This window comes from Urocampus carinirostris, chromosome 6 (assembly GCF_059441175.1).
Source record: "Urocampus carinirostris isolate Australia breed hairy pipefish chromosome 6, RoL_Ucar_1.0, whole genome shotgun sequence".
In the NCBI taxonomy this organism is placed as follows: domain Eukaryota; kingdom Metazoa; phylum Chordata; class Actinopteri; order Syngnathiformes; family Syngnathidae; genus Urocampus; species Urocampus carinirostris.
In genome coordinates, this window is record NC_142354.1 from 11,311,393 (window position 1) to 11,338,604 (window position 27,212).

At 40.5% G+C, this 27,212-nt stretch overlaps 2 protein-coding genes and 1 pseudogene across 3 annotated transcripts; 2 read left to right on the forward strand and 1 right to left on the reverse strand.

The window, feature by feature from the left end:
* LOC148363810 (uncharacterized) lies at positions 1-6,190 on the forward strand. 2 transcript variants are annotated; one of them, XM_088337868.1, is made up of 3 exons: positions 1-278; positions 2,442-2,860; positions 4,194-6,190. In XM_088337868.1, exons 1-3 carry the CDS (start codon positions 98-100, stop codon positions 4,680-4,682), a joined length of 1,089 nt encoding a protein of 362 aa, XP_088193994.1. In that variant the 5' UTR covers positions 1-97; the 3' UTR covers positions 4,683-6,190. The 2 variants fall into 2 exon arrangements, with proteins under 2 accessions (XP_088193994.1, XP_088193995.1); XM_088337869.1 differs by having other exon boundaries at positions 2,445-2,860.
* Positions 6,191-6,303: 113 nt separating this feature from the next.
* Positions 6,304-27,162, forward strand: LOC148363811 (uncharacterized). Its single transcript, XM_088337867.1, has 5 exons — positions 6,304-7,108; positions 10,272-10,846; positions 12,660-12,692; positions 18,663-18,695; positions 20,755-27,162. Exons 1-5 carry the CDS (start codon positions 6,817-6,819, stop codon positions 21,247-21,249), a joined length of 1,428 nt encoding a protein of 475 aa, XP_088193993.1. The 5' UTR covers positions 6,304-6,816; the 3' UTR covers positions 21,250-27,162.
* Positions 22,279-24,140, reverse strand: LOC148363812 (tudor domain-containing protein 1-like; annotated as a pseudogene).
* Positions 27,163-27,212: the final 50 nt, after the last annotated feature.

Consider the following 27,212-nt stretch of genomic DNA (forward strand, 5'->3'; position numbering starts at 1 on the left):
TCATATTCGAATTGTGGTTCACGTTGCTTTCTTTCATTGTAGCACAAAACAAAACAACTCATGTCGTAGATATTCTACTAAAGTGTCCAGTTCCGAGATGACGTCTGTGGGTCTCCTGCGCGTGTTTCAAAACCGAATAAGCGAACGCTTCAGCAGCGTCGCCATGGAGATCTTTGAAGAAGTGGCGCATATCGTCAAAGGGTATCAGGAGGAAAACCAACGTCTCCGGTCTTTACTCAACGATGTAATCAATGCGCAGATGATCCCACCAAAAATCGGTTTGTATAAATATGCGGTACTGTAGGCGTAGAATTTTCATTCATGTGCACCTCACATCCTTACGGATACTGCTTGGGAGGGTGGGAAGAAATCCCACTTGAGAAGACAAGACGTGTAATTAATGCCCCTGCACAATAGTATTGCCCTTTACACATTGGTTATCTGATCCAATCTGCAACCTCAGTGGAAATGTTTAAATCTAGGCTTTAAACGCACTTCACTAGCTTGAATGACCTATATTTCATGTTGACAATATCTGTGTATTAATTGTTATTACAACATCCATTGCAGCTAGGTCATCCTGGAAGGGCGATGACCTCATGTGCGGTCCCTTCTCAAAGTGTCTTTATTTCCCTCATGCGGAGGTTTTTGAGTTTTTCCTTGCCCTCATGTAGGTTTTAGATCAGGGGATGTTTTTTCAATAGTCTGTGGTCTGTGCCTCCCTTTGAGACTCCTTTTTATTAATGGCCAAATAAAAAACAAGGCTTGAATATTTATCGAAAATTGTAAAGAGAACAATAATATAGAGTTATAAAATAGACTTATATTCTTAGGCAGCAAATCACACAATAACACACATTTGAAAACACACCAAAGATAATGTAGTTGTACAATGAAAAGAAAACACAAACTAAAACCTGACCTTACTGGCAATCTGCTCCCCTATTTTGTGACTAAATTTGACAACAGTAAGGCAAGTCACCTCATAAACAATTTTGCATCACATATTTTATCAATTTCACACAGTTCAGACAAACCTTGGCCTGTGTTTTCAAAGTTAGGAATAATGTGCATTATTTTGAAGACAGAATCCGCCAACTAATTATTTTAGTGTAAAGTATATAGTGAATCCTCCTCCTTGTAGGCCGTTCGTTTTGAGAGCCAGTCAAAATTCTTCTCCTTCGCTTTTCCTCGCTCGGACAGCCTGAGAATCAGTCTCTCTGCGCACCTTTGCAGCAAGCAGGGGCGTCAACACTGCAACCAAGAGGCGCTCATTTGAAGTTCTGACATGCATGATTTTGGAATGTGGGAGGAAACCGGAGTGCCCGGAGGAAACCCACGCAAGCACAGGGAGAACATGCAAACTCTACGCAGGAGGTTTGATCTCATGACCTCAGAATTGTGCCACGGACGCGCTAACCACTGCGCCGCCGTGCTGCCGAAACGTGATCATTTTTCCTAATTTATTGCTGAGGTATCAGACAGTATCGGTAGATACAAAAATCAATCTATTTTGTTTTTCTCCTGGCTTGTCCCTTCTGACAGAAGTTTTGCACACAATGCTGCCGACCAGTCAATACGTTTTACCAGCCCCGTTTTTCATAACTTGAAACACAATAAGACAACTAATCGCAAAGATAAAAACATTGTTGCAAAGTATTAGGGATTGATAATCAGAATATATAATAGAACACCACTTTAAAATTAAGTTTATTATAAATCTACTTATAACATTCATTGCATGTATATGACATCTGCCATCAGTATGTACCTGTATTTACTCGTCTTCATTCATGCAATGTTTGCGTTGCGTCGTCTGCTACAAGCCACGTGAACTCCTCTTTCCACGATGGTTTTAATGTACGTTTACCTTTTGTAGCGTCATCAATTTTTTTAGCTCCTTTTGAATCTTTCTTCTGGGGCTGAGGTTTTGGCTTGATTCCTAAAAACATATCCATTTTTCTTGTGTTCTCTGTGCGTCTACTTTGGAAAATGATATGCAAATGCACAACATTTAAAGGCTCGGGAAAGTCCGGAAGCACGAAGTTTTTCGGTGCCGGCTTCTGATTGGCTGCCGAGTTTGCAAATTGCTAAACAAACCGAAATTCCGAAATTTTTAAACCGAACAAAGATTTTGAAATCGGAATAAAGCAAACATTTGATTTGAAAAAAAAAAAAAAAATCTTTTTCCTTTTTTTTTTTCTCTATAAAATTGTCTGCCACCCGGGCGAAGACGTTTTGAAAGTTGTTCGCCTGGCGTAAAATATGCACACCGCGGGCATCCGGGCAGACGTTATTTCAGACACCGGTATAAAGTAAAAAACAAAAATTGGACAAATACATTGAGTTTTCGATAATAATAACAAATTGTAACCTGTGTTTTAAGGTGATGCTTTAAATTTTATTTCACAGCTAATTCAAAATATGTTTCTATCCATCAGCAGATCTTGATCGATCCACTGGACAAGCTAAAGGACTCTCAACTGCAGAGACAGAATTACAGCAAACTGCTAAAGGCGTAAAAACGGAACATGATGACGTATTGCAACCAAAGGCTAAAGAGCATAAAAACCATGACACACCTAAAGAGGAACAAACGGAAATGCCAGTGTCCTATGCGATGGAAGTATCAGAGCAGCTGTTCATTGAGCAAAAATCGGACAACACTAAAATGATGGCTGCAGGAGAAGAGAGCAGGATTCCCCCCAAAATGGATCCTCTTAAATGCGATACCAAAGTGGAAGGCGATGAAAGTCGACCCCTTAATGCAGTGACTAAACTTCCTCCGCTGTACAGAAACCACAAACTCACAAACCAAGACCTGAGATGGCAAGAACCACTGAAACTCATTTACAAAAAGGTTGATCTTTTGGTTTTCCTTCTTTTTACCAATAATGGCTGGGTAATTAACACATTTATTTGTGTATAACAGCAGTGTCTGAAACTCGTGACAAAAAGTTACCGGACACCCTGAAAAGTTGCCTGCCCAGCCAGAAAGTTGCCTGCCCCATGTTTCACAACATGAAACACAATAAGACGAATAATCGCCAAAAAAAAAGCATTATTGCAAAAAATTAAATATTGATTATCAGAATATGTATAACAGAACAACACTTAAGTTTATGATAAATCTACTTATATCATTTATTGCATGTATATTACATTGCTGTTTTCCACCTGCCATCAGTATGTACGTCCTCTACTCATCTTCATTCATGCAATGTTAGCGTTGCGTCGTCTGCTCCAAGCCACGTGAACGCCTCTTTCCACGATGCTTTTAATGTATGTCTACGTTTCGGAGCGCCATCAATTTCGCTAGCTTCTTTTAATCTTTCTTCTGGGGCTGAGGTTTTGTCTTGATTCCTAACCACTTATCCATTTTTCTTGTCTTCCCTGTGCGTCTATATGCAAATGCACAACCTCATAACGCTCGGGAGAGTCCGGCAGCACAAAGTTATTTGATGCAGGCTTCTGATTGGCTGCTGAGTATTCAAATTGCCTAACGAACCGAAAAAGACCAATGTACTATAAGAGACATAAAGCACGGAACTTGCTCATTCATATTTACAAATATCGTATTATTTTTGGGCAGGTGAAAATAAAATGTTATTTATATCGTATGATGGGGAAAATGTAATAACGGCGCAAAACCCCCCCATCATTTTCTACATCGGAACATAAAAACTAAAAGGTGGGGACGCCGTAACCCGGGGTTCTTCTGTATCTTAAAGGTCAGGAAAAAATCCATTGCATACATTGTTTTTTGCATGTTAAGGTACACGTTGATATGATATGGGAGGGTTACTTTAAAAATGTATTCCGATTTAGTTACTAACTACCTGTAAAAATGTAATCAGTAATGTAATCCGAATACCATTATATTGCAGTAATGTAACTTGATTACTTATGATTACTTATGATTACTTTTGAATTACTACAATACCAAATATGCTAATAAAAAACAGAATAAGATAAATTTGAATATAATTTACATATATCTATATATTTATGTTATTATTTAATTTTTCAACACAAGGCTACTGCTGGAAGTGTGAATTTCCCTATGAAGATGAATAAAGTCTCTCTCACTCTCACTCACTCATATTACTGCCCCAAGCCTGGATATGATATATGCAATTTCAGAATGTTTTCTAATGCTATGTGTTTTCTACCCATCCAAAACGTCACCACAGAAGTGCCTCCGGAGTGACAGACCCAAGAGAAAAACCGTCATGACGACCATCGCATTGAAAAAGGAACTCATCGCCAAGTGGGAGTGCGGCACTCGCGTCTCAGACCTGGCCATCCAGTACAACATGGCTAAGTCGACTATCTCCACAATATTGAAAAGGAAGGAAGCCATTAAAGCCGCCGACGTGGCAAAAGGGGTCAAAACTCTCAGCAGCAGGAGAACCGACAAAGTGGAAAAAGTGGAGAAACTTTTGCTGGAGTGGATCACTCACAAACAAGTGAGGGGGGGCACCGTATCCGAAACTATCATTTGCAACAAGGCCAGGGAGCTCCATAACGCCCTCATCAGAGACAACCCGGGGGGGAGTGCCGAGGAATTTAAAGCCAGTAAAGGATGGTTTTGCAAATTTAAAAAGAGAAGCGGGATCCACGGGGTGCTCAGACCCCAGGACGTCGCCAGGCCGGGGAAAGAAGACCCCGGGGAGAGTTGAGGAGAAATTTTCTAAATAAAAACAGACGACTGCTTTTGGACTTGTTCGCAACAGTTATGGGGGCAGAACCCCAGCAATATGCAAACATTGGGGGAAACGAGCATTCTTGTGTTTTTCTACCTGAACGATCATTGTCTTGTGCACGAAAAGCGAGTGAAGTTTTCCTCCATTCAAGTCAAGCATGGTCTTCTCTTATGCTCTTTTTAGTCCCTTTTCCCCTTCTTTTTTTCTCCCCTTTTCTTGTTTTCTTTCTTTTTCTGATCTCTATTTCTTTTTTGCTTTACTATTTTTTCTGTTTTTCCTTTTTATTTATTTGTAAAAGGATCGTGGGATGTTTGGACACATTCTAAGGGATGCGCAGGGCACCTGCATAATACGGTAGGTGTAAACCAGCGAAAGCTGTCGGGCCCTGCTGTTGAACAAAAGAGTGTGTTGTGTCGCCCTGACCCGAGTGACGTGGCCGCTTTCTTGTGTTCCGTTTCATCTGGAGGGACGAAAGCATGACTAACTTGGGAGCCGAGGTTCCTAACTTGTTTGGGTGTCTGGGCATTTGGGTTGGCTATGGTCAATTTTTTTGTGTTTTTATCTACTTTTTCCATTTTTTATTTTCTTTGTTTTTGTATTTGTTTGTCTTGCTGTCGGCCACCTCTCGAGTGATATGACGAACGTAGATATATAGATTTATTTTCCCCCCATTTATATTTTGTCTTTTTTCTGTATTTATTCCTTTTCTCTTTCTTTTGTATTTTTTGTCTTTTATTTATTCTTTTTCCCCTTATCTTCTTTTTTTCTCCTTTTTTCCCTTCTCGTTTTTCTTTGCTAAAGGCTAGGCCAAAAAAAAAAGAAAATGGTGCGGTTTGGTCAATTTGAGTCTCTAGTTTTCTTCCTTCTTTAGCACTCATTTTTGGTTCGTCTAGTGCAGTGTTTCTCAACTATTTTTGCACTGAGGCACACTTTTTTATTTGGAAAAAAAAACGTTAGGCGCACACTGCTTGAATGATCATGTCGTCTAAATTGTCAGAGTAACATTTTTTATCATTGTTTCTGGTCACCATGGATCTGGAGGTAATACAGGTTATTTATTTTGGTTTATAATTTTGCAGTAATTTGGGATTCTACTATATTACTTTTATAAGTTTTACTACATATTTATTTTCTTTTTCTAAAAAACAATAGTATAAAAAGAATACATAAAATGATCAAAAAGATCTGCCAGTACGACTTTTTATTTTACTACATTAACCTTTTCTGTTTTTTTTTAAATAAGAAATCAATCAATCCAAATGAGTACAATTAAAAGCAATATTTTTATACTGATTAATTATGTTATTTCTATTGGAGTACAATCTTGAACAGCTTCATCGTACAAAATAAGTTATTAATAACATTTCCCTGTCTACCTCATAATTAATATATAAAGGGTAAAGGGATAGGAAAATGCTGCTGGGTAGATGAATGTTGAAGGTTTTTGCCTGAACACTGGAATAAAAGGAAATATACTAAAACAATGGCATGCTTTTTAATGGAAATATAATAAATAGAAATTTCCTCCAGTACACTAGACAAGATCTCCTGGCACACTAGTGCACTGGTTGAAAAACATTGGTCTCGTGGGCAAATATTACACACTTACCTATTTAGTAGCCTAGATGGTAGGGCGCCCGCTTTGAGACTGGGAGGTCGCTGGTTCGCGCCTCGGCCGAGTCATACCTAAGATTTATAACATTGGTAAAAATGGCGGCGCCCTCTGTTGGCTCGCTACAACGGGTCAGGTGTATCGACATTTCGTTCTGTGTACATTGTTACAAAGAATGACAATACAAAGGAAATTATTATTATTGATTCATTTATTACTGATTTATTATTCAACTTTATATTAATTCTTCACATTTTTTATTGTTTGATTTTATCCTGTGTAGCATTTTACAAAAAAAAAAAAAGATTTGAGAACTGGAATGTTTTTCCAGGTTTTTTTTTACCCAATTTGGCCCAATTTAACAAGACTTCAAATGAGTTTGAGACCCCTGCTATATATACATGTGTTTTAATTAAATAAAAAGATGCCAAAGTTCAATCTAAAATGCAATCCTTAATTGGTTAAAAAGTGAAAAATAAAACACCCCTTGTGTACCTAATGTGTTTGAAAGACCAGGCTTATGCTTCACCAGAAGCAGATGTAGTTCTATTTCCGGGTCGTCGATTGCAAATATCAGTCGTCGTCTCTTTTAATGTTCTTGTTTTCGCCATGGCGACCGTCACCCAAATGCAATTGTTTCAAATCCACTTAACTGAACGTTTCACTAATTTTGCCATGGAGATATTCGAAGAAGTGGCGCACATTATGAGGGAATATCAACAGGAAAACGACACTCTTCGCTCCTTGCTGAACAATGAGAAAAAACAGCGCTGGGACGAATCCCTAATGGGTTTGTAACTACTTTTTTACTCGTTAGAATTCTGTTGTATATCTTATGTACAAATAACTATAAATTCACATAAAAACATGGTCTACCTTATTTGTCTTGTGAGCATTCGAATTTGTTAGTGCTGCGACTGATGGTGTAGTACAGAAGAGCTTCACGAGAATCACGAGTCGTGTTTTAAACAAATAATACGCTTTACTTTTATTAGTCAGACGAATGACTTCGGTCTGTAAAATGCTTAAATCCAGTTTTTTGTTAAGTATTTGTAAACATAATGTGGGTTTCTACATAAACTAGTTTTTCTAAGTTATAGAGGCTCGGAGGGGGTCACGTGACTTTAAGCAGTCGCCATTTTTGATTACAAGCCACAATGGGATACGTTTAGTTAGGGTTTTGAAGACTATAGCTTCGTTCCAGAACACAGGGAAGTGGGAAAATATCACTAAAATGGTACTCGAGGTGCAAAGTTGGAGTAAAAATATCTACCCTGACTTTGTGTTGCTTCACGCAACAAAATGTCGATGCCCACGGTGAATGATAAAACACACGATTATAAAAATCTTCTTCTCCGTGCTATTGACCTTAAAGGCTTTTATTTGATTGACTACAAGTTACATGTATTCAGTTTAATGTACTTAGGATATTTACTGACTGTGCTTTAATTCAATGTACAATAAAAGGTCAGGGCAGGCGGTGTGAAATGCATAAGTGACAGATGTTTTATACAGGACGAGACACACTTCTGATAACAGGATGCGTGGGTGTGCTGACGCAGAACGACCAGACATCAGGGCGCTGTTGTGTGAGATTGTTGAGCGCGGGCTGCTACCTTGGCGCACCCATGGGAGGAGCCGACACGCAATCCTGCGGGGAGAAGACAACTAATAAGAGAAGGCTAAAGTTAACTGCAGATGACACGTAGCCAATAGGGGAATCGTAGGATGTCTTGGCTTTGTTTGTTGAGTGGTTGGTTGGGTCGTCTCCTGTTGGATACACTTAGATCAGCTGTTAGGAATAATTACGCTCCCGTGTGGAATTGCCGGCTTCCTGGTCATTTCTCTCCGAACGAGCGAGCATAATTGTTGGATGAATGTAGGTCGTGTTTGGTTAATGGAGTCAGACAACTAATTCGAACAATTTGGTAAAGGGTACATTTTTAAAGTTTAAATTCCAACAACCTCTACAATTTGAGCGCAGGTTTGCTGGCGGTCCGAATGTCTTTATTGAGTAAAATAAAGACCAACTTTTCGTGATCAGCCCTCTGCTGTTAACATAGGCTTGGAACACGCTCAAGTTGTATCTGGTACCATCCACTTGGGAGGATCCCCGACTCCCACTTTTCTGGATTGCAGGAAGCTACATGGAAAAGTTGAGAGTAAGAATAAGGACCCTCATTTTATGAAAAATGACAATTTTACCCAAATGTCAAACCCAAAGATTATAAACTACTTACCAGTCTACAAATTAAGTGATGATCGCAGCTCTCAGTTTGTTTTCCTTCTCTCAATTAGCCACCAAATAACTGATGATATGCTTCAAGCCTTTTCATAGGTGTGAACGTCTTGGTCGTTTCATTAAGTACTTTACGTTGTCCCTTTAAAACCCACAAATATTTTGGGAAAATTGGTACAGGATATTAATTATATAAACATGAACGGATCACCAAAGTTCAAAAATCCAAAGACGTCCGATATTTTCGAACCCTTGCTCGACTACGCTTCCCGGCAACATAATTTTCAAACACCAGCAAGATCTAACGGAACAAAACATAAAAGGCACTGTTGTATATGTAAGAATACTAACTAGTTCTTAAGTACATCAAGAGTATATAAATAAGCGTGTAGCCTAAATGGCAACGTTAGCTTTGTGAACGCTGCGTGCGGCTGCTCAAAAAAAGCACACATCGCAAACAAGTGTTGGGCACATAATCCAAGTCATTTATTAGATCCATTTAATTATTTGTGATTTTATTTTCTTAGGGGAAACATCTCTTGATGGCATTTAAGCTACACGCTAACAGTTAGCTAATACCTAAAAATTAACAATCTCTTGAGCAACAATGATAAACATTTGATTTCTCTTAACTAATACGAAGTGTGCTGCAACAAGAGCATTTATGATGAGTGCCTCGGTCCAATCTTTTCGTTTTCATGCATTCACCACAACTCCCTTCCTTTTGATCAAGAGTTTCTGTTGGGATCCTGTAAAACTTCAATTTGCGATCATTAAAGTTTTCCTCCGATTCCGGCACACAAACACATAACATGACTACATTTTAACATGAGCTAGCAGAAACAAAATCTTGGTTTACTCAGTGTTTTGTTCAGCACGGAGTAGTCTTTTGCTTCCGGCTTCGACCGTGACATCCCAGGCTATGCAAGGGTCTATAGCGCGAACCCCTGGTTATTTTTTTCTTAAAAATCCGTATAACATTTTGTTTCACTTCTCTTCAGCTCAAACCTTTGAATACTTGCGACCATGACCTAAATAATTAAATCACAATATAAATTATGAACACAATCACAGTACACGATCCCTCAGCTGCATGGGTCGTCGGGGCACTAATGAGGACGCAACTCTGGACAGCCTTCTCCACTGTTGACGTCCCTGGCCTGTTCTTGGGTCGTGCCATCAGTATGTACCTGTATTTACCCATCTTCATTCATGCAATGTTTGCTTTGCGTCGTCAATTTTGTTAGCTTCTTTTGAATATTACTTCTGGGGCTGAGGTTTTTGGTTGATTCCTTACCACGTATACATTTTTCTTGTGTTCTCTGTGCGTCTATTTTGGAAAATGATATGCAAATGCACAACCTTTTAAGGCTTGGGAAAGTCCGGAAACACTAAGTTATTCAATACAGGCTTCTGATTGGCTGCCGAGTATGCAAATTGTCTAACAAACCGAAAGATTTTGAAATCGGAATAAAGCAAACGTTTGATTTGAAAAAAAAATCCGAAAGATTTTTTATTTTTTGAAAAAGTTGTCAGCCACCTGGGCGTAAGTTGTACGTCCGACGTAAAAGATTCACGCCCTGGGCGTCCGGACAGACGTTTTTTCAGACACTGGTTATACACTAATAAATACAGTATGTACATTATTGTACATCATATGTTACTTTTCTTAAAATCAATATAACATGGTATTTTTTTTTCTTTTCCCCTAAAGATTCGAGTATCTCTGCAAATATGGCCCCGGCTCCCGAGGAACAATCTCCAGAGGTGAACCTTCCCACGGAAATGGCATCAGAGCCGAATGCTACACTATTTAAAACGGATCATAGCGTGATCAATGCCAGTACGCGTGAAGATATGGGAATTGTTTTTCTGCAACCATTCGTCAATACTATTAAAGAAGAGCAAACGGAAGTGCCGGTGTCTTTAGAAAAGGAAGAATCCAAACTGTTTACTGACGTGGCTCAAACGGGACCAGCGATACTCGGAGCTTTTTCGTTGACTGGTCATGCAAAACACACACAAGTGCCAAAGCTGACAGCAAATCAAAATACCAACCAGGAAAGTGACCTCAACATTAGTTTGGGATTACAACAAGAAAGTGTAAATGAGATTTTCGTCAAAGTGGATTGTCCTAAGAGTGAAATTAAAGGGCAAGATCTTGACTTTCAGAATATGACCTATTTTGACTTCAGCAATGCGGAAGATTCAGCTAAACCAAGCACCAGTGGAGAAATACTGAACCGAGAACGAGAACTTCTGGAGTGCCCAAGAAAATCCCAGAAAAGGGTAAGCAGCGGCGAGGAGAAGAGGAGAGATCCGAGTTTTAACCCAGCCACAGAAACACGGGCGCCCGATAATTTAAAAAAATTTCGTTCTTTCCAGCCAGCGTGGACAGATGAGTGGGGCTTTGTGCAAAAAAAAAAAAAAAAAAGAAAAGACCCTGCTTGTTTGTGCAATGTGCCTCGAAAGCGGTATATCCCGCACATCAAGTGTTAAATGTCATTACAAGACGAAACATTAACATGAATTCAAGGAAGTGTCTGTCAAGGCAGATACATTAAAACGCGGCGTGTCCAGTTACGGCAAACGAACACATACCCTGAATCTTTGTCACTGCTAAAAACACAAGCTATCACATTGCTCACTGCATAGCAAAGCACGCAAAACCATTTACTGATGGCGATTATATTAAAGAAGCGCACGTGTGTGCGTGCATGCGTGCTGCTGTTCAGTAGTTATAGCTGGTGCAGTTATTTTCAAGTAGCCTTCTGCCTTGCTGCTCTTATTTCAAGTTTTGATATATTCTGCAATGAGATTTTATTGATGAATGGTATGGTAGCTGTCCATATCGCTTGTTTTTTGATTGTAGTTCATTGTTGATGAAGAATGGTTGATTCTGATTGATTCTTGTGGTAAAAAGTTGAAGTTGTGCATGTCTAAGGCCTTTCCACATGTTGCTCACATTCACTTTAGTTTATTGATGAACAAAAATAGTGGAAGATAAATTGGTCAGTTATACGATTTTAATGTATATCCATGTTGTATATTTGGATATAAAACAATTGTTATGCCAGTCGTTAATCTTGGTGTGCGCACTGATTTACAAGAAAATTTGAAAGTGGCACTCCACACCGAAAAGGTTGCTGACCCCTGAACGAGCGATCTTAGGCTTCTTGGCTGCATCTCTGATCAGTTTTCTCTTTGTATGATCAACATTGAATCATTCAGGGATCCTCACTGAACTTCTGGACAGAGTTTGTTGCAAAGTAAAGGCGGTGAATAATTTTGCAAACCCACTTTTTCGTTTTTTATATGTAAAAAAAGGTTTAAATAGCCAATCAAGTGTGTCCCACTTATTGTTGATTCTTCACAAGAAATAACAGTTTTATATCTTTATGTTTCAAGTCTGAAATGCGGCAAATGGTCACAAAGTTCAAGGGGGCCAAATAGTTTTGCAAGCCACTGTATATGTAGAAATTAACATCAGTCTATTCAGATTCAGATTCAGATTTACTTTATTGTCATTCGTGTACACGTGCATACAGAACGAAATGTTGATACATCTGACCCGCACAGGTTGTATTGTACCGTGACCAAAAATAGTGTGATAATGAGTTTAATTCAACTGCCTTTTTGTGTGTTATCCATATCATTGGTTGTTTTGTGGTTGGAATTTGGTCTTTTCACCGCTGCGATCTGATTCGAGTCCCTGTTGCATCCAATAGCAAAGTTTGAGCTGAGAGTAAGTGAGACAAGATTTTATATATTGTTTTTTAATCAGACATTAGGCATTTTAAACGAGCGTGCATTATACACCATTTAATATTGTCTAACTAAATTCCATAGTATTTTAATAATACAAGTGTATGAGACTCGGGTGGTACTGACAATGAAAATTAGGGGTCCGCGTTAAACACTAGTGTAGGTTATACACCATTTAATACATTTTCTTTTTAATAGCATAATTTTGAGACTCTGGCGGCCCGCCAGGATCTTCCTATAATATAGGAAACACTGATAGTCTTACTGAGATGCCCTTTCTAAATCAGTTTAGAATCCAGGGTTCTGATGCTAATCAGTATTTCTTTTTATCTTGCAGGCCGCTAACAGTGGGAAGAGGAAACGCTGCGAGGTGTGTGGACCCCTCAAGGACACAAAAACTCAAAGCACTTGTAGAAATTGCCAAAAGTACATTTGCGGTGCACATACTGTCAAATCACGAGGCCAATGTGTATTTCTGCATATCATGACATGAAATGGTTGATCGGATTTCTCATATTTTAAAAAAGAGGGAGGATAAAGGCACTGATACTTGTGATCAGTTTTTGTACATCTCCAGTAGTTCAAAAAAGATCACACTACACCCCCTGTAATATGACATCAATCTGTTTTCATGTTGGGAGCGTATGGTGAAATTGTCATATGGCAGGGTATAGAAACCTATACTAATGCATTCCTAAACCTTGGTACTCCAGGTCAAAATATTAAAGATTTATATACATGTCAAACATTTGTAACTGAATAATAAAATACGGTTTGAATGTAATATATCTGTATATGATAACAAATATACGTAAAGAAAAAAAAAATATCTACCTTTAGTGTGACGTGAATTAAGCTGGTACAGTGAAGTTAGTAAGTGGATGCATAGGGGGAAGGAGATGTTAGATTGTTGAAACACTTAAGTACCATGCACGTAATAATAAAATCCATCAAATGATTCAAATTAATATTTTTTTTTTAAATTCTTTTCAAAATCGTCCCGATTGTCGATTGGTTATGGCTATGTTTCTTAGCAAGCATTTTCCTCCTGGTTCTGCCATTCAGAAAAAAATCAGTTTTACATTATCCAACATTTTTCAAAAAGCACCAGAGAGCTAGCTAATAGGTAGCACCAAAGACCTGCATGTGGCTCCAGAGCAAGCTTATTGGGTGAAGAGGTCCAACTTTTTGGGCAATTGTAAGTATCTTCTGCTGTTTAGCCAATCACAAGGATTACAACGCATGATGAAAATTTGCAAATACAGCAAGCCATCACTGTATAATGCGATTATAAATTGTAATTACAAATTTCTGGAGAGGCACCTGGCTGAAGGTTGCACTGTCAGGCTCCTCCACTGTCAGTACAGGAAATAGTGTAAAACGAGTTTTTTAATTTCAGTTTAGCCAGCTGCTCTAGTCAGAAGACGAGATTTGAAGTTCCGGTATTACAAGTAGCGGTGAGTCGCAGATTTTTATTATCCATCGTATATGTAAATGCGGGGCAGCACGGCGGCGCAGTGGTTAGCGCTTGTGCGGCACAGTTCATGTCATGGGAACCTGTCGTGGGTTCAAATCCAGCTCCAGACATCCTGTGCGGAGTTTGTATGTTCTCCCCGTGCTTGCGTGGGTTTCCTCCGGGCACTCCGGTTTCCTCCCATGTTCCAAAAACATACATTTCAGGTGAATTGGCCGGTCCAAATTGTCCCTAGGTGTGAATGAGCGAATGAGTTGTCTGTCCCTGTGTGCCCTGCAATTGGCTGGCAACCAGTTCAGGGTGTCCCCTGCCCACTGCCCGGAGATGGCTGGGATGGGCTCCAGCCCCCCCCGCGACCCTAATGAGGATAAGCGGTACGGCTAATGAGATGAGATGAGATATGTAAATGCATCCTTTATTGGGGCAGCAGTGGCTCAGGAGGTAGAGCGCTCGTCTTGGGATCAAGAGATCGCAGTTCGAATCCCGGCTCCTCCGTGTTACATGTCGAAGTGTCCTTGGGTAAGACACTGAACCCCTAATAGCCCCAATAAGCAGGTTAGCGCCTTACATGGCTGCACGGCCGCTATTGGGAAATGTGAAGCACAATGTAAAGTGCTTTGGGAAGTCTTGACTTGAAAAGCGCTATATAAATGCAGATCATTTCATTGTGTTCGTCAATTTGACGTTAGTCATCGAGTATAACAGTTTTAAATGATCTAAATTACCAAACGATACATTCAATTTGTGTATATTTCTAATCTAATTTAAAGTTAACTTTTACGAATGGTCGTTAGCGTCAACACGTTTCAAAGGAGGATTCACTTTTTATTGCTTAACGTTGATTGTCTGTTCACACATACGTGTTTGTTTTTATGTTTAATACATTTTTGTGAACTGATCTTGCTTTAGGTTGGGATGGCTGCACAGTTGAAAACGTTTCATTGATATGCAGTTTATTTCGAGTCAAGTAGGCCTACGAGTCAAGTAAACCCCCGAGGAGGTTCGATCTCATGACCTCAGAACTGTGCCGCGCACGTGTTAAAAAAAAAAGAAAAAAAGACCCTTTATGTGGGTCGAAACGTTATTACAGTGGGACCTCGCTACTTCGCGGTTCGACGTTCGCGGATTTAGACCTTCGCGGTCTGTAATGGTAAAAAAAAAAAATTTTTTTAGGGGCGTCGCTACTTTGCAGATTTTCACTTTTTGAGGGAATCCCCCTCGGCCGACGACCCTAGCACGGCGCGCCGTTCTCGTTTCCCGGTGTTGTGCCCAAATCCGACTCCCGTAGAGAGTCCTCCCCCCTCTCGCGTGAACGCGCATTCTGCTGCGGTTCCGACAAAAGCGATTCTATATAATACGATTATTGAAACCATAAAGCGAGCTAATTAAAATAATTGGGCGATCGTAGTCTATATAATGTGTTTATTTGAACAATAAAGCACGATCATATTCAACAAAATGCGTTTGGTAACGCGGATGAAAAAGTCACCAACGTCTCCCGCTCGGGTTGCGATGGCTCTACATGGCGCTACACAGCTCTCGATGGCTGCGGCCGACAGCCGGGCGGCCGAGGGGAAAGGGGTAGGGGGGACCTGTGGGGTTAGGGGGGACCTGTGGGGTTAGGGGGGCGGTGAAGCAGAAGCTGCACCAAAACATCGCGAAAGTACCCGCGCTGCGGGTTAGGGGCTCGCTCGCGAATAGTAAGGATAAGCGGTGCAGATAATGAGATGAGATTTTTTTTCTCTTTTTGAAGGGGCATCGCTACTTCACAGATTTTCACTTTTTGCGGGTGGTTTTGTTCCCCATTAAACGGGTCTAAAAAAATAATTTAAAAAAAAAACATTTTTTTTTTTTAATTGAAGGTGCGCCGCTACTTTGCGGATGTTGACTTATCGCAGGTGGTTTGGGTCCCCATTAACCGCGATAACCGAGGTCTTACTGTATAGCTGAATGCAGTTTGGGAGCATCGAGAACAGTGTGCGGACATTTTTTGAAAGCAGGTGTACTTCCCTCAGCTGCCTCTCAGTTGAGTGTTTTCACATTTTAATTGGAAGCACAGATGAGCTAGGTTTGCATGCTGCATAAATGACTTTGAATTGAAGTCCATGTACTACTTCAAGAACATAATGCGTTTTTGGTGCATCGTTCAATAATGCCCCAAAAGTATGTTTAGGCCAGCCCTACCCTCTCGAGCTCAGCAGCATATAGAAGTTCAGATAAAAAATGCCATTTAGTTTGAAGGTTACACGCACACACACATAATTTGCCGTGAAAAAGTATTTGCCCCGTTCCTGCATTTTTTGCATGTATATCACTCACAAGGGTTTCAGATCATCAAACCCATTTTAATATCACACAGAGACAACCAAAGGAAATTCCGAATGCAGTTTTGAATTGTTGATTCCATTTATTAAGGTACAAAAAATCAATGTGTAAATCTATGTGAAAAAGTAATTCCCACTGAACCTAATAACAAGTGATGACACATTTGGCAGCAATAACAGAAATCAATTGTTCTCGATAATTAGTAATGAGTCTTTCACAACGCTGTGGAGGAATTTTGCTCTGTACAAGTACAGTTTTTGCAACATCCATTGCAGCCTGGTCATCCTGGAAGGGGGATGACCTCACGTGCGTTCCTTTCTCAAGGTTTCTTATTTCCTCATGTTGAGGTTTTTGAGTTTTTCCTTGCTCTCATGTGGGTTTTAGATCAGGGATTGGTGTCCTAATAGTCTGTAGTTTGCAATAGTCTGTGGTCTGATCAGCCCTTTGAGACTTTTTGTGATTAAGGGTGTCACAAACAAACATGACTAGTATTGATATATTGTATGAAGACTTAAGCATACAAATATTTATAGTTCAAGAAAACTGGTACTGCACCCCCCAGTTTTTTTTTGGTAATGACTCAACAGTTCAAATAAAATGTATGGACAAGAATTATAAATAAGTCGAGTTGAAAAAATCGATTACACAAATCAAAAGTCAAGTCATGTTTATTTGTATAGCCCTTAATCACAAAGAGTCTCAAAGGGCTGCACAGACCACAGATTATTGCAAACCTTAGACTATTATTACACCATCCCCTGATCTAAAACCTACATGGGGGCAAGGAAAAACTCAAAATCCTTAACATGAGGACAATGAAGAAACCTTGTGAAGGGACTGCACTATTTTCCTATCTATTAATACAGGTCACGGGTGGTATTCACTATTTAGTCTTATTTATTGAAACTATATCGCTATTGACCCTATAGCGATATGAAGAGGTGTTGTGAAAGGATAGTGGGATGTTCAGACGTGTTCTAAGGGATGGGCAGGGCACATGTATGATGCGGCAGGGGTAAACCAGTGAAAGCTGTCGGGGCCTGCTGTTGAACAGTGAGTTGTGTCACCCTGACCCGATTGACATGGCCGCTTTCTTGTGTCCCGTTTCATCTGGAGGCATGAAAGCCGAGGTGCCTAACTTGGGCATTTGGGTTAGCCATGGTTTTTTGCTAATTTTTCCCTTTTTACCGCTAGAAAACGTAGTGAGCATAAATACCCAGGTTCATACTCAACATAAACAACACGACAAAATTTTAAATTTAGAAAATGTAGTAATGTTAAAAATATATAAATAATATGTCATGCACAAGTAATTAAAATTATTTTTTGTATTTGTGGGGAATAAGTAGTTCATCAAAGTTGGCCACCCGATTTTATTTCGGAATGTATCACGTGATTTCATGTACTGACGGTGGAGGTGCCTGACATAGCAGAATCGGCCTGAAAGTGGAGGCTGCAACCAGGGTTTCTAGGCATAGGCTGTGTTTACCATAGGATTTTGTGAGACCCTAGTCGTTGGACAGTCTAAAAGGGTCCTGGGGAAGAAAATCTTGTACATTTTAAATTGATTTTGAGCATTTTGAGTTCAAAATCAAGAAGCATGATCAATGTAATCTTGTTTGTTCTTCTATTCTCAGCATTGTATGTCACAAATGTATTAACAAGTGAAACGCAACACAAAACTGATACTCCTCCCTAGTTCAAGACTAAAATAAGTGTGACGATAAGATAAAATCAGCTGCCTTTTCATCTGTCATCTATACCAGTGTTTTCAACCCTATTTGAACCAAGGTACACTTTTATTTATAAAAAAGTTCCGAGGCACACGGGCCGTGGAAAATGTTGGAAAATGAAGTGATATCAAATGTTTCACTGTACTACCTCATTAGCACATAATTAGTTTATAAAAAGAAGAAAATAATACTTACAATAAGAAAGAATGATGTGCTTTTTTAATGTTTTTATTTTTACTGTGCAATCTTAAACCGCTTTGTCAAACAAGTTATTCAATGTACTGTGCTACCTCATGAGCAGATGATTAGTATATAAATAGTATATAAAAATCTACTGACACCTACTTATATGGATGACTATTACAGTTCCTCGTCTGAAGATAGCACAAATACTGAATAATGGCCTAATTTTTAGGGGAAAATAAAATTGGGCAGATTCCAGCGGCACACGGCACACTGGTTGAAAAACACAGATCTATACAACTGGTGTTATTGTAATTAGAACTTGGTGGTTACGCTGCTGTAACCCGGGTTCAATTCTTGTTGCATCCAACAGCAAAGTTTCAGCTGATAAAGTGAGACAAAATTTCACTTATCGTTTTCTATTCAAAAATTAGGAGTGTGCATTATACACTAGTGTGCGTTATACACCATTATATATGGTGTAAATATATATATATATATATATATATATATGATAATACATGTTTAAGACTCTGGTGGGACCAATTAAAGCCTTGATAGACGCCTTTTCTATATCCGTTTGGAATTCAGGATTTTGATGCCTGTTTTTTTTTTTGTCTTGCAGGATGTTCCCAGTGGAAAGAGAAAGCGCTACAGGGTGGGTGCACCACTCAAAGACACAAAGACTCAAAAGAAGTTGTAGGAATTACCAAAAGTGCATTTGCGGTGTGACTAATACGTATTCCTCAACATCATGGCATGAAATGGTTGATTATCAGATTTCTCTTAAAAATAAAAGAGGAAGGCTATAAGCGCTGTTACTTGTTATCAGTACTTGCACTTATCCAGTGTTTTAAAAAATATCTTACTCTACACTAGTTTAATATGACATTTGTCCGTTCTGATATGGGGAGCATAAGGTGAAATTGGCGTATACTGGGGGATAGAAATTTTTGCTTTTGAGAAACCCCTTGGTACCCCAGGCAAAAGCATTGAAGTTGTATATACATAGCAACAACATTGTAACAAAATGGTAAATAAAAAAAACGTATTTGTAATATATTTGTACATGATTTAATAACATTGAAAATATACATGTAAATGAAAGAAAGAAATTATATTTACCATGATGTGCCTTGAGCTGGTGCAGTGGAAGTAGTGGGTGGATGCAAAAGGCGAAGGAGGCGGCAGATAATAAAACCTGTCAAAGAGCCTTAGTACTGTACAAAACAAAAATGAGATGATCAGATTTTTCAATTTACAAATTATTTTTTTAAATTATTTTCTAAGTGGGCAGCACGGCGGCGCAGTGGTTAGCACGTGTGCGGTACAGTTCTGAGTTCGTGGGAATCTCCTGCGTGGGTTCAAATCCAGCTCCCGACCTAACTGTGCGGAGTTTGTATGTTCTCCCCGTGCTTGCGTGGGTTTCCTCCTGGCACTCCGGTTTCCTCCCACATTCCAAAGACATGCATTTCAGGTGAATTGGCCGGTCCAAATTGTCCCTAGGTGTGACTGAGCGAGTGAGTTGTCTGTCCCCGTGTGCCCTGCGATTGGCCGGCAACCAGTTCAGGGTGTCCCCTGCCCACTGCCCGATGATTGCTGGGATGGGCTCCAGCACCCCCGCGACCCTACTGAGGATAAGCGGTGCAGCTGATGAGATGAGATGAGATTTTCTAAGTGTGTAAGATGCCTAGATGGTAAGGCGCCCGCTTTGAGACTGGGAGGTCGGTGGTTCGCGCCCCGGCCGAGTCATTCCTAAGACTTAAAAAGTGGTCGGCGGCGCTCTCTGTTGGCTGCGGCTGCATCGGCTCGCTACAACGGGTCAGGTGCAATCGACATTTCGTTCTGTGTACATTGTTACACAGAATGACAATACAAGGAAATTATTATTATTATTATTATTATTACTTAGCAAGGGTAATGGTGTGTGGGCCTTCTTAGTATTTCTTTATTATCGCAAGCTTTATATCCTGGGTAATCATGTTTTTGTTTCTATCTTTAGCATCACTGCAATTCTAGGGACCCATAGCTTCAATTGAAGTTTATTCCTCAAAATTGTGAATGAAGAAACTGAAAGAAGCATTGTGAGACCGAGTTCAGCCACATCACGACGCTGTGACGCAAACCAATAGCGAACCAGCATCTTGTATGATGTCGACCAATAGCAGACAAATTGATAATATTTTACGTTTTTTTTGTCATGCGAAATAAGTTGTTGTTGATGTCATACAGTGGGGAAAATGCTAGAACAAAGGGCAGAGAAAGCATCGTATTCCAAATATTTGTTGAGACTATATATTTTTTTCATCGCAGGGAGATACTGGGAGCGCTATAGACCCGCATGCGTCTCCAGAGCAAGTTAAGTGAGGAAAGGTACAGCTATGTTGGTGATATAAAACATCTTCTTTTGTTTATCCTATCAGAATGCAGAAAATGCATAATGAAAAGTCGTGATAAGTAAACTTTGGTACACTAAGGGATTACTGTATAAGGTGAACCCCATTATAAAGATGACTTTCAAATGTCTGGCCAAATTGGGGTTTTGTGGTGCGCCCTATAGAAAATTCGTTGATAAGAAAAAAATAGATGAAATTATGGCAAGGCACAGGCTAACCATGTAAGGAGAGGGATTAACTCAAGGCTAAATACTAACGTGTTTTTTTCTTCTGTTTCATTTCCATGATCTTCTGGGCTGTGAATCCTAACTGCCACGACAGAAGTATATCAGAAAGGCCACGCCAAAGAAACCCGTGATGACAACCATGGCGGAAAAAAAGGAGCTCATCGCCAAGTGGGAGAAGGGTGCAAACCCCTCCGACCTGGCCGTCCAGTACAACATCACCAAGGCGACGGTGCAAGTCATTTTAAAGAAGAAGGAAGCCATCAAAGCCGCCAACTTGGCCAAAGGCATCAAGACCCTCAGCAACAAGAGAAGCGATAAAGTGGACCAAGTGGAACACATTTTGATCGAATGGATTACCCAAAAACAGATGAGAGGGGAAAATCCATCTGCCAACCACGTTTGTGACAAGGCCAGGGAGCTCCACCAAGCCCTCTGCCGAGACGACCCGAGGGGCGGTGCCATGCGATTTAAAGCCAGTCTTGGATGGTTGAGAAATTTCATACCGAGAGCCGGAATCCGCGGCTTGCTGAAACAAAGAGACGCTGCCAAGGTTTTAAAAATTCAACAGCAAACTGTTCCTTCCCGATAGCGGAGACGCCTGAGGGAAAGTTCCGTGCTTAAAATCCTTAAAAATGCTTGAATTTTTTATGCCAGGTTTGAAATGTGCTTGAATTTAGGGTCAAGCGCTCGTGAATGCTTAGAATTGTTGCCATGTTTTCCGGCAGTCTAACTTGGATGACCAGTGGTTCTCAACTGGGGGAGCACGGCAGCGCAGTGGTTAGCGCGTGCGCGACACAGTTCTGAGGTCATGTGATCAAACCTCCTGTGTGGAGTTTGCATGTTCTCCTTGTGCTTGCGTGGGTTCCCTCTTGACACTCTGTTTCCGCCCACATTCCAAAAACATGCATGTCAGGTGAATTGGCCGGTCCAAATTGTCCCTTGGTGTGAATGAGCGAGCAAAGTGTCTGTCCCTGTGTGCCCAGCGACTGGCTGGCAAGCAGTTGAGGGTGTCCCCTGCCCACTGCCCGAAGATAGGTGTGATAGGCTCCAGCACCCCCATGACCCTACTGAGGATAAGGGGAGCAGATAATGGATGGATGGTTCTCAACTGGTCCTACTTGAGGTCCCAACCTTCCAGCCAAATAGGGAAAAAAAGTCTTTATTTCATCAGATGACAGAATTGTATAGCTTAAAGATGGAATCAGTAGTGAGGACGGCAGAGGAAATAATAGGTACTGGCCTCCCGTCCCTGCATAGTATCTACATCGAACGAACGAGAAAACGGACACTAAAAATTATGGACGATCCCAGTCACCCTGCTCACAGGTTCTTTGATCACGTGCCGTCAGGTCGCCCTCTTCGCTCCAAGACTACATGTCCTTTTTTTTTTTTATTTGCACTACACAATTTGAATGTGTTGAAGCGGAGTGCTCTGGCTCCACAAGTGGGCTTCCGGATAAAGTTTGGGAACTGTTCTCAAACTCCACTCCTATGGGTTTGACTTCCTATGGATTTTGGGGGTCTCCTCAAATTCTGGTGTAGGCTTACTCCCCTTTGCTGCATTTTCCACATTGTTAAACGTGACAGGTGTTATTCTGGGTTGAGTATTGCTGCTTATCTACATCTGCTCAGCCTTTTTGGCAGCTGACATGCTTGCTGCAATGTGGACTTTTTGGCTCTCCAATGCATCCAAGATGAGATCAGTAAGATAGACCTTGCCTTTTTCAGTGGGCAAGCTGAAAGTGACGATGTTCACGAAGCCGCCGTACGACAGCACACTGGCAAGGATTCCGTCGCTTATCGAGCTAAGGAAAACCTGCAGAATTTCTTGCAGCCATTCTGTTGGGAAATGCTCTTGGTCGTTAAGAGCACAGCGGGCTATCTTGAAAGGAAGCTGCAACAGGTGCTCTGGGATGGATAAAATGCGTGAGATGGGCAAAACCTCAGTGTCGGCAAAGTCGGCATAGATGACCTTAATTTCAGTGACATCAACCTCCACCACCACAGCACGGTGCCAAATGTCGTCAGCTGTGAATTGGGCACAGCAGGCGGCCTCGGGGACGAATTTGCTCTTGTCAATGCATGAAGACAACAGTGCCATGTTGCCGCTACAGAAGACAGACAGCTCCAGCATTGTCTCCTTAAGCCTTTGCTCATCCCCCTTGAAGGGACTGAGTAGCTGGAAGAGGGAGCGACTGGTAACAGCTGCGATGTAAGGCTTAAAAAACGCGTTGACTTCCTGGTCTTCCAGTCTTTGGGGAAACTTGCAGCTGATAACGACTTCTTCTCTGTGGTCTCCTGTTTTAAGTTTTGATTTAGTGTTCCACAGACGGAGAGCAACCTCACTTTCTGCTTGACCATGTGTAGCAGGCTTGCATGGGACTTTTGAGGAATTTCTTCAGTATATCGGGCAAGGGGATTTGAGACGAGGCCAGCTGCAAGACTGCTGCCTTTACATTCCAGCTCCACGCCATAACCAAGTTTTGTGGCAGAGAATGCATGTGCAGAAAGCTTTTCACCTTCCACTTGCGACTTAAACCACAAGGTGGCTTCGTCACCCCACTCCGTACCAATGGGCTCCATACGAGGAGGCTTTGGAGCCGTATGCTCAGTCTGTAGAATACTGATGGTGTTAGTAGGAGCATGATCCGGAGCAGGCCAAGCATAACCAGCAGAAATGAGCGGCTCAGCAATGTTTTCCTGCGGGTCGCTGGCCTCGTCAACCATGACCACAAGAGCTTTGCCGTCCTCCACCCCTTCAACAGTGACACGCAGGATCCTATTACACACCCTGCGCTTCAGGGTTAAAATGGTTCTCTGACCAACCACCTCCAACAGGCTGTATTCCTGCAAGACGACAGGCTCATTGGTAGAGCGAGGAGTGAAGAGTGAATGGCTCTTAAGTTGGCTATATTCACATCGTCAGAATTGCCATATTCAATGTATCCAACAAAGATGCATTCCTCAGAAGAGTGTGCTAATACTTTGGCCCGGGGGTGGAAAAGTCTGAGTGCTATACTGCTTCAAACTCAGCTGCAATTCCTGAAGAACGTCAGCATTATCCACTTTTTGCACAATCATGTTATCAGGGGAATGGAAATGTGTTATCACGACAGAGAAAGACCCTCCCTTGTCCAACGTGAAAGGCCTGGGCAGCAGGGCACAGGATTTGTGTTCCTTCCCCTCGCCATTTTCCAAGGAAGCACTCAAAATGGCGCTTGAATTGTTTACTGTTGGCGAATCGACAGTTTTCCTTACAAGCCTAAGATTGATGAGAAGCGAGCTCAGACACCTTTCCATGGGAAACTCAATGTCCACTGCATGTAAATGAACATTTTCCAGTGTTTTCACCAGCTTCACAGTCCGTATTGTGACTGAACAACATTCAGTGGACCAGGTGCTCTCCAATGGTTCGACGCCAGATATTCTACACTCCATTGCACAAGGAGGAAATTGATCAACGACAGCAGGGAGAGGTCTACATGTCTTAAAGAGAGTGTTTTTACCCTTCCGCCATTTTATGATTAGGTTTTTATGTATAGTATTATTATGCCAACGACGTTCCTCCGACCTATTCTACTCTAGTCTTGTTATTGTTAGGAATTTAATATTACAAATGTATCGTTTACCAAATTGTTCTAATTAGTTATCTGACTCCATTAACCAAACACAAACTTCATTCTCCTAACAATGCATGCTTGTTTCTTTCTGGGAAAAGATGGACAAGAATAGCCAACATTTTCACACGGGGGCAGATTTAATTTCTTAGATAATAAAGTGACTTCCATCGAATTAGCCGAATTATTGTCGCTCTTCGTCGAGCCTCCTTTTCGATTGTCCCTCTTGTTCTTCTGAAGATCTTCCTCTGACCACGCCTTTCTCCCAAGCTGGCGTGTCGGCTCCTCCCACGGGGCGGGCCAGGAACGCCCATGTGGGCTCCACCTCGTCGCCCCGATGTCTAGACCGGTCAAAACATCCCCGCGCGTTTTCACGTCATCAGGGCCTTGTTCTCCAAACATCGCCTGCCATCTGCGTCAGAATTCTGTTATCAACAGAACTAAACAAAACATTCGCATTCGGAACGGCGTGACCTGTCATTGAACTTAAGCCTTCTCTGTGAAAAATTTTCATTGCATTCAATAAATGTAATTTGTATAAAATCCTTTATAGTAAAATGTATAGAAATGATTAGGTTATTATATATAGTATTATTATGCCAACGACGTTCCTCAGACTTATTCTACTCTAGTCTTGTTATTTACATATTCTTTCTTTCTAAACTATTGTATATAATTACCTTGTATTATACAGTACAATATCTTTTTTATTCTATTCTTTTTATTGTTTTACATCTATTATCATTATTGAGAGTTAGCGTGTCAAACGATTTCTTGTGTATATCATGTTTATGGTTTATACTGGCTGAATAAATAAATAAATACAATACAATGACAGGATTGTATAGCTTAAAGGGACAGTGTGTAAGATTAAGTGCCTCCTAGTGGTACAAAAAAACCTTCATTCAGTAAAAAAAAATGATTTGAATATCAAGCAAAAGTAGATAAACTATCATACCAATGTCATTTTTTTTATAAATATTCATAGATCGATAATTTTTTATTTCTTTTACATAGTGGAATCTATACCTAGTAGTTGCCACCGTGTTTGTCATCTTGCTGGTACGCTGTGCTCATTTGGCACTGGTTTTTCGTTCGCCTTAGACACTACAGTGCCATCTAGTGGTCAAGTATTACACAATGTACCTTTTAAGCATAGATAGTATTTTGAATATATATATATGTATATATATATATACATTTTATTTTATTATTTATTTTTTTCAAAAAAGAAAAGGACCAGCAAAACGAATTTGAGTAGTGTATATATTCACACATGTCTACATCACATATAAGCAACCCCCTAAAACTGTTAAAATACCCAAATTATGAAATAATCGTGTAACTAAACAACAATATTAACTTAAGTGTGTGGATAATAAAAATCGATATACTGGTTGACGGAACAATTTTCCTGTACCAACGTTGGTTCAGCATTCTGATTTGCATTGTTAAAAAATGATGTAAGGATGTCAAACGTGTGTACTCAATTCCATGGTACTTCCCATTCAACTATTTAAAGTTTTTGAAAGGTCTGATGTGGAACTAGGCATGAATGTGGAGTTTTGGACTTCTGTGAAACAAAAGACATTCCACGTTGCCTTGATACATCACATTGTCGCACTGAAACCAAAGTTCTTCTAGTAGTTTGAGGTATCGATGGGTGCGTTTAAATGGGATATAGGGGGAAGAGATCAAATTAAAACAATGCCCAGTTGCCTTAAGTTTTATCTACAGTAAATTAGGCCAACGTTGTTTTTCTACCTGAATGGTGCCGGCCAAGATCCTAACTTTTGTCTGTCTTTTTTATCCTCGTTTTGTTATGTGTTCTATTCAAGTTTCTTATGTAGATGATTAGTAAGTCAAGTCTTGTTTATCTGTATAGCCCTTAATCAAATGCCTCACTGAGATAAAAGAATGGATGTCGCTCAACTTCTTGCGCCTTAACTCTGAAAAGACCGAAATGTTAGTTATTGGTCCATCTAAATGCCGTGACTTTTTCTCAAAAACTGCTCTGAACATTGACAAATGTAATATCACCCAGAGTGACTCAGTCAAAAATGTAGGTGTCATATTTGACCCCGATCTGTCATTTCAAACACACGTGAAGAATTAAACTAGAACAGCTTTCTTCCATCTTCGCAACATTGCTAAAATTCGTCCTATGCTGTCTCCGTCAGATGCGGAGATCATGATTCATGCGTTTGTTACTTCCGGTCTCGATTACTGTAATGCACTACTCTCCGGTCTCCCGAAGTCCAAAATCAAGAGCCTTCAGCTGGTACATAATGCTGCAGTGAGGCTTTTAACTAAGACAAGAAAGTTGGATCACAAACCCCGATTTTAGCTGACCTGCATTGGCTCCCTGTTAGCTTAAGGTGTGATTTTAAGGTTCTGTTGGTAGTATACAAAATCATGCATGGACTTGCTCCCTTATATCTTTGAGATTTAATTTCGCCCTGTGTTCCGGTCTGGAGCCTTCGCTCTGAAAATGCTGGTCTACTAGCGATCCCAAGAGCCAAGAAGAGATCCGCAGGTTGGAGAGCGTTCTCCATTCGGGCCCCAGTCCTGTGGAATGCTCGTTCCCCTGAGATTCGACCTGCAACCTCAGTGGAAATGTTTAAATCTAAGCTTAAACCACACTTCTTCTCTATAGCATATGAATAACCTTTATTTTATGTTGACAATATCTGTATTTGCCCTCATGTAGGTTTTAGATGAGGGGATTGTGTCATAATAGTCTTGAGTTTGCAATAGTCTTTGAACTGTGCAGCCCTTTGATTCTCTTTGTGATTAAGGGCTATAGCCGCTATACTAATAAATATGGCTTGACTTCATATTTTGTATACTGTACTGTTAAATAAAAAACTGCATTGCAAAATTTATTATATTTCTGCTGTGTTTATTTTTATAAAAAACTCAAGGGTGGTAAGGT

Bases quoted from the DNA above. Each gene is read 5' to 3' on its own strand.
- LOC148363811 (XM_088337867.1), top strand. From the start codon at position 6,817: ATGTGTTTGAAAGACCAGGCTTATGCTTCACCAGAAGCAGATGTAGTT. The intron at 10,847-12,659 runs GTAAGCAGCGGC...TTTATCTTGCAG, and splicing joins CAAGAAAATCCCAGAAAAGG to GCCGCTAACAGTGGGAAGAG. The intron at 12,693-18,662 runs GTGTGTGGACCC...TTTGTCTTGCAG, and splicing joins GGAAGAGGAAACGCTGCGAG to GATGTTCCCAGTGGAAAGAG.
- LOC148363810 (XM_088337868.1), top strand. From the start codon at position 98: ATGACGTCTGTGGGTCTCCTGCGCGTGTTTCAAAACCGAATAAGCGAA. The intron at 279-2,441 runs GTTTGTATAAAT...TCTATCCATCAG, and splicing joins GATGATCCCACCAAAAATCG to CAGATCTTGATCGATCCACT. The intron at 2,861-4,193 runs GTTGATCTTTTG...ACGTCACCACAG, and splicing joins TGAAACTCATTTACAAAAAG to AAGTGCCTCCGGAGTGACAG.